This window comes from Cetorhinus maximus, chromosome 28 (assembly GCF_964194155.1).
Source record: "Cetorhinus maximus chromosome 28, sCetMax3.hap1.1, whole genome shotgun sequence".
NCBI classification, from domain to species: domain Eukaryota; kingdom Metazoa; phylum Chordata; class Chondrichthyes; order Lamniformes; family Cetorhinidae; genus Cetorhinus; species Cetorhinus maximus.
Window position 1 is genome coordinate 7,371,813 of NC_135906.1, and position 14,633 is coordinate 7,386,445.

At 48.7% G+C, this 14,633-nt stretch overlaps 1 protein-coding gene across 1 annotated transcript in view; it reads left to right on the top strand.

Moving 5' to 3' along the window:
* The window catches only part of LOC144668754 (uncharacterized), a 44,646-nt gene extending 36,740 nt beyond the window's left edge, over positions 1–7,906 (top strand). Inside the window, exon 7 of the mRNA XM_078531085.1 lies at positions 7,761–7,906. Coding sequence (XP_078387211.1) covers positions 7,761–7,906 — 146 coding nt within the window. The remainder of the gene's footprint in view (positions 1–7,760) is intronic.
* The last annotated feature ends 6,727 nt before the right edge of the window (positions 7,907–14,633 follow it).

Below are 14,633 nucleotides of genomic sequence, written 5' to 3' on the forward strand. Positions count from 1 at the left end.
AGCTGGCAAGAAGAGGGGGACCTCCTTGGGAAATCCCATCAGAGGCAAACCCCACAAGGTCCTACCCGCTTCTTTAACCTCCTCCCCATGGCCTCTCAAACCCAGACCCCCCCAATCCCGGCCTCCACCTGCCTTGCTGGGGCCTGGCACTTAGGCCTGTCCAACACCCCAGGCTTACCTGAAGCCCAGCTTCCACAACCTCCTCTTCTCCGGGGCGGTAGAGGCTGCCTGTAGTTCCAGCACTGACCACTGCTCCACCCTGGGGTTGCCCTCTAAGGCAGATCTTCCACCCCAGATGGGAGCAGAAGCCTCAACCTGAGGCAATTAATCTCCTTGGGGTGTACAACGGCAGCGTGGTAGTCAGGATCGGCAGAGATGCATTCCCCGTCAACCCTTTAGGTGGCGGTGCGGGAAACCCTGCCCACTGGATACTTCCAGCATTCCCTGTTTTTATTTCAGATTTCCAGCATCCGCAGTATTTTGTTTTTGTGTGGCCCATAAACAGGAAGTCTCAGGGTGGCCCCTGAGTGGCCAAGACTATGCTGAGCAGGCAGGGCCTCTGAGGGAAGAAAGGGTATACAAGTCCAGCTCTTGAGGGAGTTCCCGTTGATATTTACTCAAATTCAATCGAGAAAAGCAGCTGCCTGATTGTACCAGAGAATGGGGCACCGGCATTCGCCAGAGTAGTTTTCCAGTGTACCATCAGCATTCCGTTTGCTGAAATTGTCCTGTAACACTGGCCAGCCAATTTTTCAAGGAATGCGGTGGATTATCTCAGGGTGGAAATACAGCCGGGCCTGTTGTTAGGCCCTGACTGAGTGACGCACAAACATCATGTGTCCCAACAGATGTCCCCAAACCAAGAGGCCCAAACTGCAGCTCCAAACAGGAAGCCTAACTAACAGGCCCGAGGCTCAGCTGACAGGCCCACCTGACAGCCCTGATTGGCAAGCCCAACCAGCTAAAGGCCCTGACTGACATTCCCAACAGAGGGGCCCAACCTACAGCCCTGAGCAACAGGCCCAACTGATGGTCCTGACCGTGAGGCCCAAATAGCAGCCCCGGCCAATAGGCTCTATTAACAGCCCTGTCCAAGAGGCCCAAGGCTCCTCTGCAGGCAGCACACTGGCATTGCAAATGAAGAATGTCAGGCCAATGACCTCTCGGGTACCAGGTAGACAAGTGTGAGGCAGCTCATCTCGTTTGAAGCCTGTTTGCTGTGTAATAGACGCCTGACTTTCCAGCGGATTCCTTAAGTTTTCTCACTCATTGAGCAGCAGATAATCACTAGTCCAGTGACGTTACCATTATGTCAGCATCTGTCCCCCTGCTCAGTGAAGAGAATGGGGACAGCAGTAGGATAGCGTGTGACAGGGCGTGAACCTGACGATGATAGTGTTCCCATGACGATGCAATCCTTCTCAACAGTAGAGGTTGTGGCTTTAGGAAGGGCTCTCAAAGTGATCTTAGTGGGCTGGCTGGTGTGGTCTGCAATTGCAGATACTGCAGCCGGAGCAAGGGAGGGGCTGGATGCAGGCGTGAGGTGTTTGTGGCTGTGAAAGGATCCATTCGAAAACTAAGTTCTCCTTCTAACCTTTCTCCTGAAAACTGGAAAGCCAAGCCGGTAAAACCCAACCCCCTGGAGTTGTTAGAAGTCCTGAGGCTTTATTAAGTTGGTGTGAGAAAGTGGGACTGTGTAACAGGCGGGCACTTCACTCTGGAGGAGTGGCAACAAGAGCCAGATAGTTGGAAACAAAGAAAGAAGAGGGTTTGGTGACTCAGTGTGGATTGACGGATCGATCAGAACAAGCCTGTGTGAAAGCCTTTGTTAATGGTCAGGCTGAACATCTCATGTCACATAGTGGTCATTGCCTGACAAGCTTTCCATCTGATACGGACCTGTACCCATTAATTTAGACTTGAGAGAGAGAGAGAGAGAGAGAGACAGGGAGAAACAAAGTCTGTGGTGCGTGTTGAAAAACTCTTCAGGGTGACAGTCTCCGCACACACCAGGGTCAAATAGTAAGTATAAGATCATTTTAAACAGAACTTGCAACAATGCAAAGCTTTCGAAAACAAAATGTAATAACCCGGCTTGCAACCTTAAGCATGCTAAAAAAAATCCTGCACTGAGGCAGAACTCTTAAAGCATGCTTTCCTGTTACCCCCGGTCTAGAGCTTGTGGGGTGCCAAAGAGGGAAAATCCGGTTACTTTATGGCTTCCTGATTGTGCAATAGTATTTATAGATACGGTGTGAGCTAATGTTGGAAAGTCTGCTATAACTTAGATGTGCTAATGTCTCATTGAATAATTCTCCTTTTAACCCTTTTTAAAGGCAGGCTGACTTAAAGCATTCAAAGGCAATTGGTAGCATATAGCTTTACAACTACTGAGCTCTGAATGGCAAATAGTTTGCTTTGTCCAGAGATGGCTTTTTCCGGGCACGTTTTGTGAGTTTGACATGTTGGTGGGGAGATACCTGGCATATTGCCCACGATATTCCCACACCCTGGCATAGGGCGGAGATACCTGGCACATTGCCCACGATATTCCAACCCATGTCGGTACAGGGTGGGGCTAACTGGCATACTGGCCACGATATTCCCACACCCTGGCATAGGGCGGAGATACCTGGCACATTGCCCACGATATTCCAATCCATGTCGGTACAGGGTGGGGCTAACTGGCATATTGGCCACGATATTACCTGGGAGATACGCAGTTGCCAGCCGGCATTCAGAAAAATTAGGCTTTATAGCCTACACTAAGAAGCACAGTGTTTTTCAGTGATGATATTCATCGTCCAGTTGCCGTTTGTTTCGATTAGATAGAGGGGCTGGTTGTGGCGATTGGCCCATTCCTGAGTTGTAACTTTCTGTGTGAAAGGAGCCCAGAGATAACGGAGAAGTGGGGCTAGAAGAGCCTGGGGCACATGATACGATACAGCAGCTGCCGAATTCACAGGCAACACGCGAGAGAATATACCTCACTCAAACTTAGACGCTGCAAAGAATTCCGGCCGCCTGGTATCGTGGGGCAGGAGAGGGGTCCCATGTCATCCGATGAAGTGTATGTGGTTCTGACTTCAAAGAGGCCTTTAAAGGGGCGAGCTTTTCTTACAAAGTGGGTTTTGCCTTCACCTCAAATACTTTGTCATATTGCACATTACAACTTATGGAAGTGCCCTTTCCCATCCCCCACCCCCACCCCACCCAGCCACCATTAAACACAGTTTGCCAAAGACGTTTTGTTTCCTGAGTGCAGGGAGCATGTGCCTTTAAATAACTGATCTTCACAGATATTGCAATGAGTGCATGCAACCCGCTCGGATGTTAACTCTTTGGGAGCAGGGCTGCCGGGGTCTGTCAAAATGATTCAGATATAGGAGAAAGTTCCACTTTAATCACACGTGGGGCTTGATGGATCAAACTGGACAGCGTGCATGTGGGAAGGGCAAAGCCAGGAGCATCACACACCCATCAGCCCCACCAATGCCAGGCATGTCCTTTCACCCACCACCTTTCTTTATTCATTCACTGGATGCAGGCAAGGCCAGCATTTATTCCTCATCCCTGATTTCGCTTGAACTGCTGCAGTCCATGTGGTGTAGGTACACCCACAGTGCTGTTAGGGAGGGAGTTCCAGGATTTTGACCCCATGACAGTGAAGGAGCGGCCGATATATTTCCAACTCAGGATGGTGAGTGGCTTGGAGGGGAACTTCCAGGTGGTGGTGGTGTTCCCATGTGTCTGCTGCCCTTGTCCTTCTAGATGGCAGTGGTCAAGGGTTTGGAAGGTGCTGCCTAAGGAGCTTTGGTGAGTTGCTGCAGTGCATCTTGTAGATGGTACACACTGCTGCTACCGTATGTCAATGGTGGAGGGAGTGAATGTTGAAGGTGGTGGATGGGGACCAGCTCAAGAGGGTTGCTTTGTCCTGGATGGTGTAGGGTTTCTTGAGTCTTTTTAGAGCTGCACTCATCCAGCCAAGTGGGGAGTATTCCATCACACTCCTGATTTGTGCCTTGTAGATGGTGGACAGGCTTTGGGGAGTCAGGAGGTGAGTTACTCACCACAGAATTCCGAACCTCTGACCTGCTCTTGTAGCCACAGTATTTATGTGGCTGGTCCAGTTCAGTTTCTGGTCAATGGTAGCCCCCACGATGTTGATAGTTGGGGATTCAGTGATGGTAATGTCATTGAATGTCAAGGGGAGATGGTTAAATTCTCTCTTGTTGGAGATGGCCATTGACTGGCACTGTGTAGCACGAATGTTACCACTTATCAGCCAGAATCTAAATATTGTCCAAGCCTTGCTGCATTTGGACATGGACTGCTTCAGTATCTGAGGAGTCGCGAATGGTGCTGAACATTGTGCAATCATCAGCAAACATCTCCACTTCTGACCTTATGATGGAGGGAAGGACATTGATGAAGCAGCTGAAGATGGTTGGGCCTAAGATGCTACCCTGAGGAGCTCCTGCAGTGATGTCCTGGAGCTGAGATGATTGACCTCCAATAATATTCCACCCCTCACCCTCCTCCAATCCTTCCAATAACAGGCACTTGATTCCCCCACCCAGCTGTGAGGCAGAATCTGAGGGGTGGGGGTGGAGGACAAGGACAAGGATAATCAAATAAGTTAACTGGGGATAGGCAAGTCATGGCGATCAGCGAGAGTGGGACTGAAGGATAGTCAAAGATGGAGCCCAGGGCTTTTCGAAACCAAGTGTAGCTGGTGAGCCACTAGTTGACCCAGGATCCCAATGTTGAACTGGTATCACCCAAGTGCACTGGGAACGATCACCCCCAGCACACACCACTTTGCAAGGCAGCAATGATAGCAGGTACAGCAAGTAATTAAGGCGGCTAATGGAATGCTATCCTTTATTACGAGAGGATTGAATATAAAAGTAAGGATGTTATACTTCAGTTATACAGGGCATTGGTGAGACTGCACCTCGAATACTGTGTGCAGGTTTGGTCTCCTTATTTAAGGAAGGATGTAAATGCATTGGAGGCAGGTCAGAGCAGGTTTACTAGATTGATGCCTGGAATGAGTGGGTTGTTTTATGAGGAAAGGTTGGACAGACTGGGCTTGTTTCCACTGGAGTTTAGAAGAGTGAGGGGGGTGATTTGATTGAAGTATACAAGATCCTGAACGGCCTTGACAAGGTGGACGTGGAAAGGATGTTTCCACTTGTGGGTGAGTCCAGAACTAGGGGGCACTGTTTTAAAATTAGGGATCAGCCTTTTAGGACAGAGATGGGGAGAAATTTTTTCTCTCAGAGGGTTGTGCAACTTTGGAACTCTCTGCCTCAGAAGGTGGTGGAGGCAGGGTCACTGAATATTTTTAAGGCAGAGGTAGATAGATTCTTGTCAGGCAATGAAAGGTTATCGGGGTTAGATGGGAATGTGAAAATTGAAACCCAAGAAGATCAGCCATGATCTTATTGAATGGTGGAGCAGGCTCGAGGGGCCGAATGGTCTACCCCTGTTCCTATTTCTTATGTTCTTATCACACCCAGCTGGGTAAGTGGTGCACACCTCACCATCGCTAACCAGTGGCTAAGCTTAGAAGCTGAGAGATCCTGCATGCCCTGGGCTTTATGCTCAATGTTTACATGATGAAACCTGCCTGAAACAGACTGCTCAGGATCCAGGTCTGTTAGGATCAGGAGGAGGCCATTCAGCCCCTTGAGCCTGCTGCACCACGTGCTGATCTGCACCTCCGCTCACTCCACCCATATTCCCATCCAGTTACACCCTAAGCAAGGGAAAACTATCAATCTCAATCTTCAAACCCCCAATTCACCTCCCCCCCACTACCCATAGTGTTTCTCAGGGGAGAGAGTTCCAGATTTCCGCTACCCCTCAAGGTTCTTCCTGATTTCCCTCCTAACCTGCCTCTAGTTTGAAGACTATGTCACTTTGTTCTGGACCAGCCCACCAGAGGAAATATTTTCTCCGTATCTCCCCTCCTTCTAACATTTTAAACACTCCAGTCAGATCGGCCTTTAATGTTCTACACTCCGGAGAGCACATGCCAATTGATCCAACCTATCCTTGAAATTTAACCCTTTAAGCCCCAGTATAGTTCCAGTGAATCTACTCTGCACCCCCTCCAAGGCCAGTGTATCCTTCCTGAGGTGTGGTGTCCAGGACTGAGTGCTTTACTCCTAAGCAAGGCTCTCTCTGTGGCTGCAGCATCACTTTCTAACCTTCATATTCCAACCCCCTTAAGCAAGCAAAGGACAATTCTCCAGAAACTGCATTTGCCTGGATGAATGCAGCTCGACAAAATCGACACCATCCAGGACAAAGCAGCCCCACTTGATCAACACCCCATCCACCACCTTCAATATTCACTCCCTCCACCACTGACGCACAGTAGCAGCAGCGTGTACCATCTACAAGATGCACTGCAGGAATTCACCAAGCCTCCTTAGGCAGCACCTTCCAAACCCAAGACCTCTACCACCTAGAAGGAGACAGGCGGCAGACACATGGGAACACCACCACCTTCAAATTCCCCTCCAAGCCACACACCATCCACATGTGGAAATATATCGCCATTCCTTCACTGTCACTGGGTCAAAATCCTGGAACTCCCTCTCTAACAGCACTGTGGGTGTACCTACACCACATGGACTGCAGCGGTTCAAGAAGACAGCTCACCACCACCTTCTCAAGGGCAACTAGGGATGGGCAATAAATGCTGGCCTAGCCAGTGAAGCCCACATCCCGTGAAAGAATAAAGAAAAGACATATTGATAACGTTTTGTACCTATCTATGAGATTTTAATGATTTGAGCATGGGACTCTCAAAGCCCTTTGCTTCTCTACAGTTCCTAGTTCCTCATCATTTAGAAAACATTCCAATTTTTCTTTCTTGGGTCCAAAGTAGATGGCCTCACACTTGCCCACAGTGAATTCCCTCTCACATGGTTTTTACCACTTATGCAATTGGTGCCTTTTGCTCAGCTCCCACCTGCACTCGTGTCTAACCCTCTGAACTCAGCCAACTTTCTTCCTCAATGTATATAGGATTCAGGGAGCTCAGGGCCTCTCAGGTCTCATCAAAAAAACATGTGAGCTATCTCTTAAAATCAGGAGAGGTCAAAGGGGAGTGAATTGGTTCTCTTTGTTGAGAACATTTTTCTCTTATTTGCTCTTTCACAAGGTGTGGGTGTCGCTGGCAAGGCCAGTGTTTGTTGCCCATCCCTAGTTGCCCTTGAACTGAGTGGCTTGCTGGACCCATCAGAGGGAAGAGACAACCACATGGCTGTGGGTCTGGAGTCACATGTAGGCCAGAACCGGGTAAGGATGGCAGATTTCCTTCCGTTCCCCTAAAGGGACATTAGTGAACCAGTGGTTTTTTGTGAATCAGGTTGGTTTTTATGACAATTAATGATAGTTTCGTGGCCACCATCACTGAGACTCGCTTTCAATTCAGATTTTTATCAATTGAATTTAAATTCTACCAGCTGGCATGGTGGGACTTGAACCTGTGTCCCACAGAGCATGAGTCTGGGCCTCTGGGTTACTAGTCTAGTGACATTACCAGCGCTCCACTATCTCCTTTCACCAGCCACGCCCTCCCTATTAAAAGCGGCAAAAATATATCATAGATAAACTTCTGTCACCTCCCACCCCACCCCCCCAACGAGAGAAACTCTTCTAGAAAATGATGAAAAATCTACAGGTTTCAAAGGAAGGGCCGGAAGTTTCCAGGCCCTCCCGTGGTGGATTCCCCTGTGCAGGGGGCCGGCGAGCTATTGAAATCCCCGCCCACACTAGCGGGCGGAAAGATCCAGCCGGCGGTGATGGGCTGGAAGATCCCGGCCCAAGGGTCAAAAAGCAGCCAGTTACTTCGATTATGAGAGCAGAGATTCAGGGAGAGGCCTGAAGATAAAATCAGGCCAGAAAGTACTGGGCTCCCGGACCACGTACCAAGGAAGGATTCAACACAGCTGGGGGGAGAGAGCCACAGCTCAGGCCCACCCTGTTGACACCCGAGTGCTGGTGCTGATGCGGGTGAGGCCTGGGGCCTGTTCAGGATGAGTAAATGTGGCAAATATGAGGAACGTTTTGAGGACTCTGGGTCTATACTCGATGGAGTTTAGAAGGATGAGGGGGGATCTGATTGAAACTTACAGAATACTGAAAGGCCTGGATAGAGTGGACGTGAGGAAGATGTTTCCATTAGTTGGAGTGACCAGGACCCGAGGGCACAACCTCAGAGTAAAGGGAAGACCTTTTAGAACAGAGATGAGGAGAAACTTCTTTAGCCAGAGAGTGGTGAATCTATGGAATTTATTGCCACAGAAGGCTGTGGAGGCCAGGTCATTGAGTGTATTTAAGACGGAGATAGATAGGTTCTTGATTGGTAAGGGGATCAAAGGTTACGGGGAGAAGGCGGGAGAATGGGGTTGAGAAACTTATCAGCCATGATTAAATGGCAGAGCAGACTCGATGGGCCGAATGACCTAATTTCTGCTCCTATGTCTTATGGTCTTATATTGAGACTGGAAGCTATACTGGGCACTGCAGGAGAAAAGGGAGCAGGTTATGGGCTTGGAGGCAAGGGGAATGTAGAGCTAACCCCAAGATGGCCAATGCTACCTCATTAACTTGGCATCGACTCGTTGTCCAGAAGCGATGGCACGTTGATTATAACAGACAAAAATCCACAATTTAAAATGGGGACCTGATCATTGTCTTAATGTTCTTTTGAGGGGCAGTCAGACATTCCTTCATTGATGTTTTGTTTCCTTCCTCCTCCTCCTTTCTGCCTTTCAGTTTCTTCAGTCAATCTGAAGACCTCCCTATCCCCTCACTACCGGGGGAGATTCCAGTCACTGCACCTCTGATCCCTCACTCCCCCACCCTCTCTAAAACCTCCACAAAACCCACGTCTCGGAGGTACTCTGCCCTTCTTCCCCCCTCTCACCCCCACCTCCTTCTCCACCGTGCTCGAGACCCACAAATACATCCTCTCTCCCTTCCCCCACCCCCAGAACAGAGAGTGAAGGCAAGAACATTTACATAAGGACATAAAGAATAGTAGAAGGAATAGACCATTCGGCCCCTCGAGCCTGCTCCACCATTCAGTAAGATCATGGCTGATCTGATTGTACCCTTAACTCCACTTTCCTGTCTATCCCCCATCACCCTTAAGTCCCTTGCCAATCAAAAATCTCTCTAACTCTATCTTGAATATATTCATTGACCCACCTCCACAGCTCTCTGGGGAAGAGAATTCCACAAACTAATACAAATAGGAGAACCCTTATTTTTAAACTGCACCCCCTGGTTCGAGATTCCCTCCCCCACTTCACCAACCTTCTCAAGCCCCTTCAGAACCTTATACATTTCAATGAGGTCATCTCTCACTCCTCTGAACTCCAATGCGTACAGGCCCAACCTAAATGGCGGAGGAACTGAATAGGTACTTTGCGTCAGTCTTCACGGTGGAAGACACGGGTAACATCCCCAAACTTCAAGAGAGTCGGGGGGCAGAGGTGAGTATGGTGGCCATTACCAAGGAGAAGGTGCTAGGAAAACTGAAAGGTCTGAAGGTGAATAAATCACCTGGACCAGATGGATTACACCCCAGAGTTCTGAAGGAGATAGCTGAAGAGATAGTGGAGGCGTTAGTGGTGATCTTTCAGGAATCACTGGAGTCAGGGAGGGCCCCAGAGGACTGGAAAATCGCTAGTGTAACCCCCCTGTTTAAGAAGGGAGTGAAGCAAAAGACGGGAAATTACAGGCCGATTAGCCTGACCTCGGTCGTTGGTAAGATTTTAGATCCATTATTAAGGATGAGATTTCAGAATACTTGGAAGTGCATGGTAAAATAGGGCAAAGTCAGCATGGTTTCATCAAGGGGAGGTCATGCCTGACAAATCTGTTAGAATTCTTTGAGGAGGTAACGAGTAGGTTAGACAAAGGAGAGCCAATGGATGTTATCTACTTGGACTTCCAGAAGGCCTTTGACAAGGTGCCGCACAGGAGGCTGCTCAGTAAGATAAGAGCCCATGATGTTAGAGGCAAGGTACTAGCATGGATAGAAGATTGGCTGTCTGGCAGGAGGCAGAGAGTGGGGATAAGGGGGTCTTTCTCAGGATGGCGGCCGGTGACTAGTGGTGTTCCGCAGGGGTCAGTGTTAGGACCACTGCTTTTCACTTTATACATTAATGATCTAGATGAAGGAACTGAGGGCATCCTGGCTAAGTTTGCAGATGATACAAAGATTGGTGGAGGGACAGGTAGTATTGAGGAGGCGGGGAGGCTGCAGAAGGATTTGGACAGGTTAGGAGAATGGGCAAAGAAGTGGCAGATGGAATACAACGTGGGCAAGTGTGAGGTCATGCACTTTGGTAGGAAGAATAGAGGCATAGACTATTTTCTAAATGGGGAGAGAATTCAGATATCTGGAGTGCAAAGGGACTTGGGAGTCCTAGTACAGGATTCTCTTAAGGTTAACTTGCAGGTTGACGCGGTAGTTAGGAAGGCAGATGCAATGTTGGCATTTATTTCGAAAGGACTAGAATATAAAAGCAGGGATGTGCTGCTGAGGCTTTATAAGGCTCTGGTCAGACCACATTTAGAATATTGTGAGCAATTTTGGGCCCCGTATCTCAGGAAGGATGTTCTGGGCCTTGAGAGGGTCCAGAGGAGGTTCACGAGAACGATCCCAGGAATGGAAGGCTTAACATATGAGGAACGTTTGAGGACTCTGGGCCGTTACTCGATGGAGTTTAGAAGGATGAGGGGAGATCTGATTGAAACTTACAGAATAATGAAAGGCCTGGATAGAGTGGACGTGGGGAAGATGTTTCCATTAGTAGGAGAGACTAGGACCCGAGGGCACAGCCTCAAAGTAAAGGGAAGACCTTTTAGAACAGAGATGAGGAGAAACTTCTTTAGCCAGAGAGTGGTGAATCTATGGAATTCATTGCCACAGAGGCTGTGGAGGCCAGGTCATTGAGTGTATTTAAGACGGAGATAGATAGGTTCTTGATTGGTAAGGGGATCAAAGGTTACGGGGAGAAGGCGGGAGAATGGGGTTGAGAAACTTATCAGCCATGATTGAATGGCGGAGCAGACTCGATGGGCCGAATGGCCTAATTTCTGCTCCTATGTCTTATGGTCTTATGGTCTACTCAGCCTCTCCTCATAAGACAAACCCCTTCATCCCAGGAATCAACTTACTGAATTTTCTTCGAACGGCTTCCAGTGCAATCCCTCCTTAAATAAGGTGACCAAAACTGTACACAGGCCTCACCAAATCCCTGTACAGTTGTAGCAAGACTTCACTACAAATCCCATTCCCCTTGCCAAACATCCCTTCCTTCTTCAGTTCTAGTTCAATATCGAGGGTAACAAACCAATCAACGGCTTCCGCTGACGCACTGTGAATTGTTGTGGTGCCAGCGGGAATGGATCTCTCAGGGTGGGAGTTCAGCACGCGTGGGGATGATGGTCTGACTTGGACGGCCATGGTCACAATTTAAGCTGTTCCTCATGTTCCACCTGCGGCCTGAGTGGCCACGCTCTCCCTCAGGCCACCCTCAAGCAACTGAGGGCTGCCCAGCCTTTCCGCGGACTTCACCTCTGGGGTCAGTCACCAGGGTGAGGCCGACGAGGTTTGTGGCCAATCAGGAGGTGAGTCATTGAGATGCGGGGCTGTGGTCAGAGTGTAGGGCTTGTGGTGAGATCCAGTCAGGGACTAGGCAATTTCAGAAGAAGATGTGGGCTATTTTTTGAAGAGTAAGAGCCCACTGCCTTCCATTTAAAGGGTGCCTTTCACAACCTCAGAAGCCTCTGAAGTGCAGCCAAGGTTTTAATCCGGGAAATACAGCAGCCAATTTGCGCGCAGCAACTCCCACAAACAGCAGTAAGATAATTGCTTTGTAGAACTGTTGGTTGAGGGGTAAATATTGGCCAAGGAACCAGATGGAAATAGTGCATGGGAGCATTCATGCACCCTGAGAAGGCAGAGAGGACTCTAGTTTAACACCTCATCTGGAAGACCGCATTTCTGCCAATGTAGCACTCCCTCGGTACTGCACTGCAGGGTCAGTCTAGGTTTTGCACTCCAGTCTCTGGGGTGGAACTTGAAACGATACCCAGGATGAATAATCTACAAAGGTTTCAGCCCAGAGAGAGGCACAGGCATCCTGAAGCTAAAGAATGAAAAATTAGGAAATGTTTGCATCTTGAACCTGGTAATGCTACGTAAAAGGAACCAAACTATTGCAGGGAAATGATTGACTGTTAATTGGCCAGCCAGAGTGAACTCGCAGTTGGGGGCCAATCTCCGTCTGTTCCCCGGCCAACCCCCAGACCCGCCAATCGCACCTGCCCGCTGACCTCAAAATCCCACCCCTTGTCATTTTGAACACCCCGATTAACCCTTCCCTTAACCTTCTCTGCTCTAAGGAGAACAATCCCAGCTTCTCTAGTCAAGTCCCCTGGAAACAAAATGGGGAACAGGGTGAGAAATTCCTCCATGGCTTCACCTGTTCCCCTATTTCTGAAATCTCCTTGAACTCCAGCTCCCACCTTCTGCGATCTCAGAACCCCTCCAATTCCAGCCTCTTGAGCATCGCTCATGCCCTCGCTGGTGGCTGTACCTTCAGCTACCTAGGCCCCAAGCTCTGGAATTCCCTCCCTACACCTCTCCGCCTCTCCCCCTCACTTCCCCAACCTTTCAGACACTTGTTCTAAAGCTTGGACCAGCTGCCCTGAAATGTCCCGCTCTGTAGCTCAATGCCAAATTTCATTCACAAACACTACTGTAAAATGCCCTGGGATGTTTTACAATGCTAAATGCATTATGGAAAGGTTGGGCAGGTTGGGCTTGTATCTGCTGGAGTTTAGAAGAGTAAGAGGTGACTTGATTGGAACATATAAGATCCTGAGGGGGCTTGACAGAGTGGATGTGGAGAGGATGTTTCCTCTTGTGGGAGAGCCTAGAACTAGGGGGTCACTGTTTAAAATTAAGGGGTCGCTCATTTAAAACAGGGATGAGAAGCAATTTTTTCTCAGAGGGTTGAGAGTCTTTGGAACTCCCTTTCTGAAAAGGTGGTGGAAGCAAAGCCTTTGAATATCTTTAAGGCAGAGCTGGATAGATTCTTGATAAACAAAGGGGTGAAAGGTTATCGGGGGTAGGCGGGAATGGTGGGGGTGAGGTTACAACCAGATCAGCCATGATCTTATTGAATGGCGGAACAGGCTCGAGGGGCCGAGTGGCCTACTCCTGCTCCTAACTGGTAGATTTGTACCTACACAAAGCTGTTATTGAGAATAGCGATAAACTTAATTGAAAAACGTTGAGAGAGAGATCTGCACATTGAGAATTTCTATACAGTGTCTCAGTGTATTCCGATCCATTGAGCTGCAATGTGCAGATTGCAGGCTCTGGTTGCTGTAACTTTGCAGGTACTTGCCAGCCTGCCCTGTAAAGGTAGCAGAGGGGGGTATATTAGAACATGCAGCAGAGGGGTTTGATAGGGTCGATGTCGAGTAGATGGCTCCACTTGTAGGGGAGACAGACACGAGGGGCCACAAATATAAGAGCGTCATTAATTAAATCCAACTGGATGTCAGGAGAAACATCTTCACCCAGAGAGTGGTGAGAATGTGGGACCCGCTAGGCGAATAGTGTGGCTGCATTTAAGTGGAAGTTGGGTAAAGACAGGAGGGACAAAGGAATAGAAGGAATTGCTGATAGGTTGAGATAAAGAGGGGTTGGGAGGAGGTTTGTGTGGAGCGTACACACTGGCATGGACTAGATGGGCTGAATGGCCTGTATCTGTGCTGTAAATCCTATGTAAGAGCTGGCAGCCTCTATATTAAAGCAGGCAGTAACAACGATGAGGTTGAGGGGGGATAATAAGTTCTTGAAACATTGCAAACTCCACACAGTGAGTCAGATCCACCAGAGAGCATTAACTCCATCTCCCATATGGCCAAACGTGCAAACTGGCTTCTACTGCACTTTAATATGTTTTAATAAATGCCATGTGTGGACAGACTGAATCCCAGTGTAAGGAAAGAATGAATTTACTCAGGGCCTGGCAGGCCAGCAGAGACGGGAAATGGCTGGAGGCGGCATCAGTGTTTAACTGATGTATTCGACACACCGTGTGCCTGCTACAACAGAGGCTGCTCAGTTCATGTAACCAGACCTTGCAATGTCAGATTGAATGTCAGACAACCACGTTTATTTTCACATTTTAAACGTCCAAAAACTGTTCAGGAACGGTTGAGTTGCTGCAGACAAGAAATCCCAGGTGAAAGCTGCAAATACAATGAAAAATCCAACATTTCTTCATGTACATGTGTGTGTGTGTTTATGTGTGTCTGTGTGCATGTGTGTTTGTGTGTGTGTTTGGGAGTGTGTGTTTGGGTGTGTGTGCTTGTTTGTCTGTGTTTGTGTGTGTGTTTGCGTGTGTGTGCTTGTTTGTCTGTGTCTGTGTGTGTGCATGTGAGTGTGTGCTTGTTTGTCTGTGTCTGTGTGTGTGTGTGCATGTGAGTGTGTTTGGGTGATAGCGCTGTTGATGACCCCTTCCATCACTTTACTCATGATAGAGAGTGGACTGATGGGGCAATAATTGGCTGGGTTG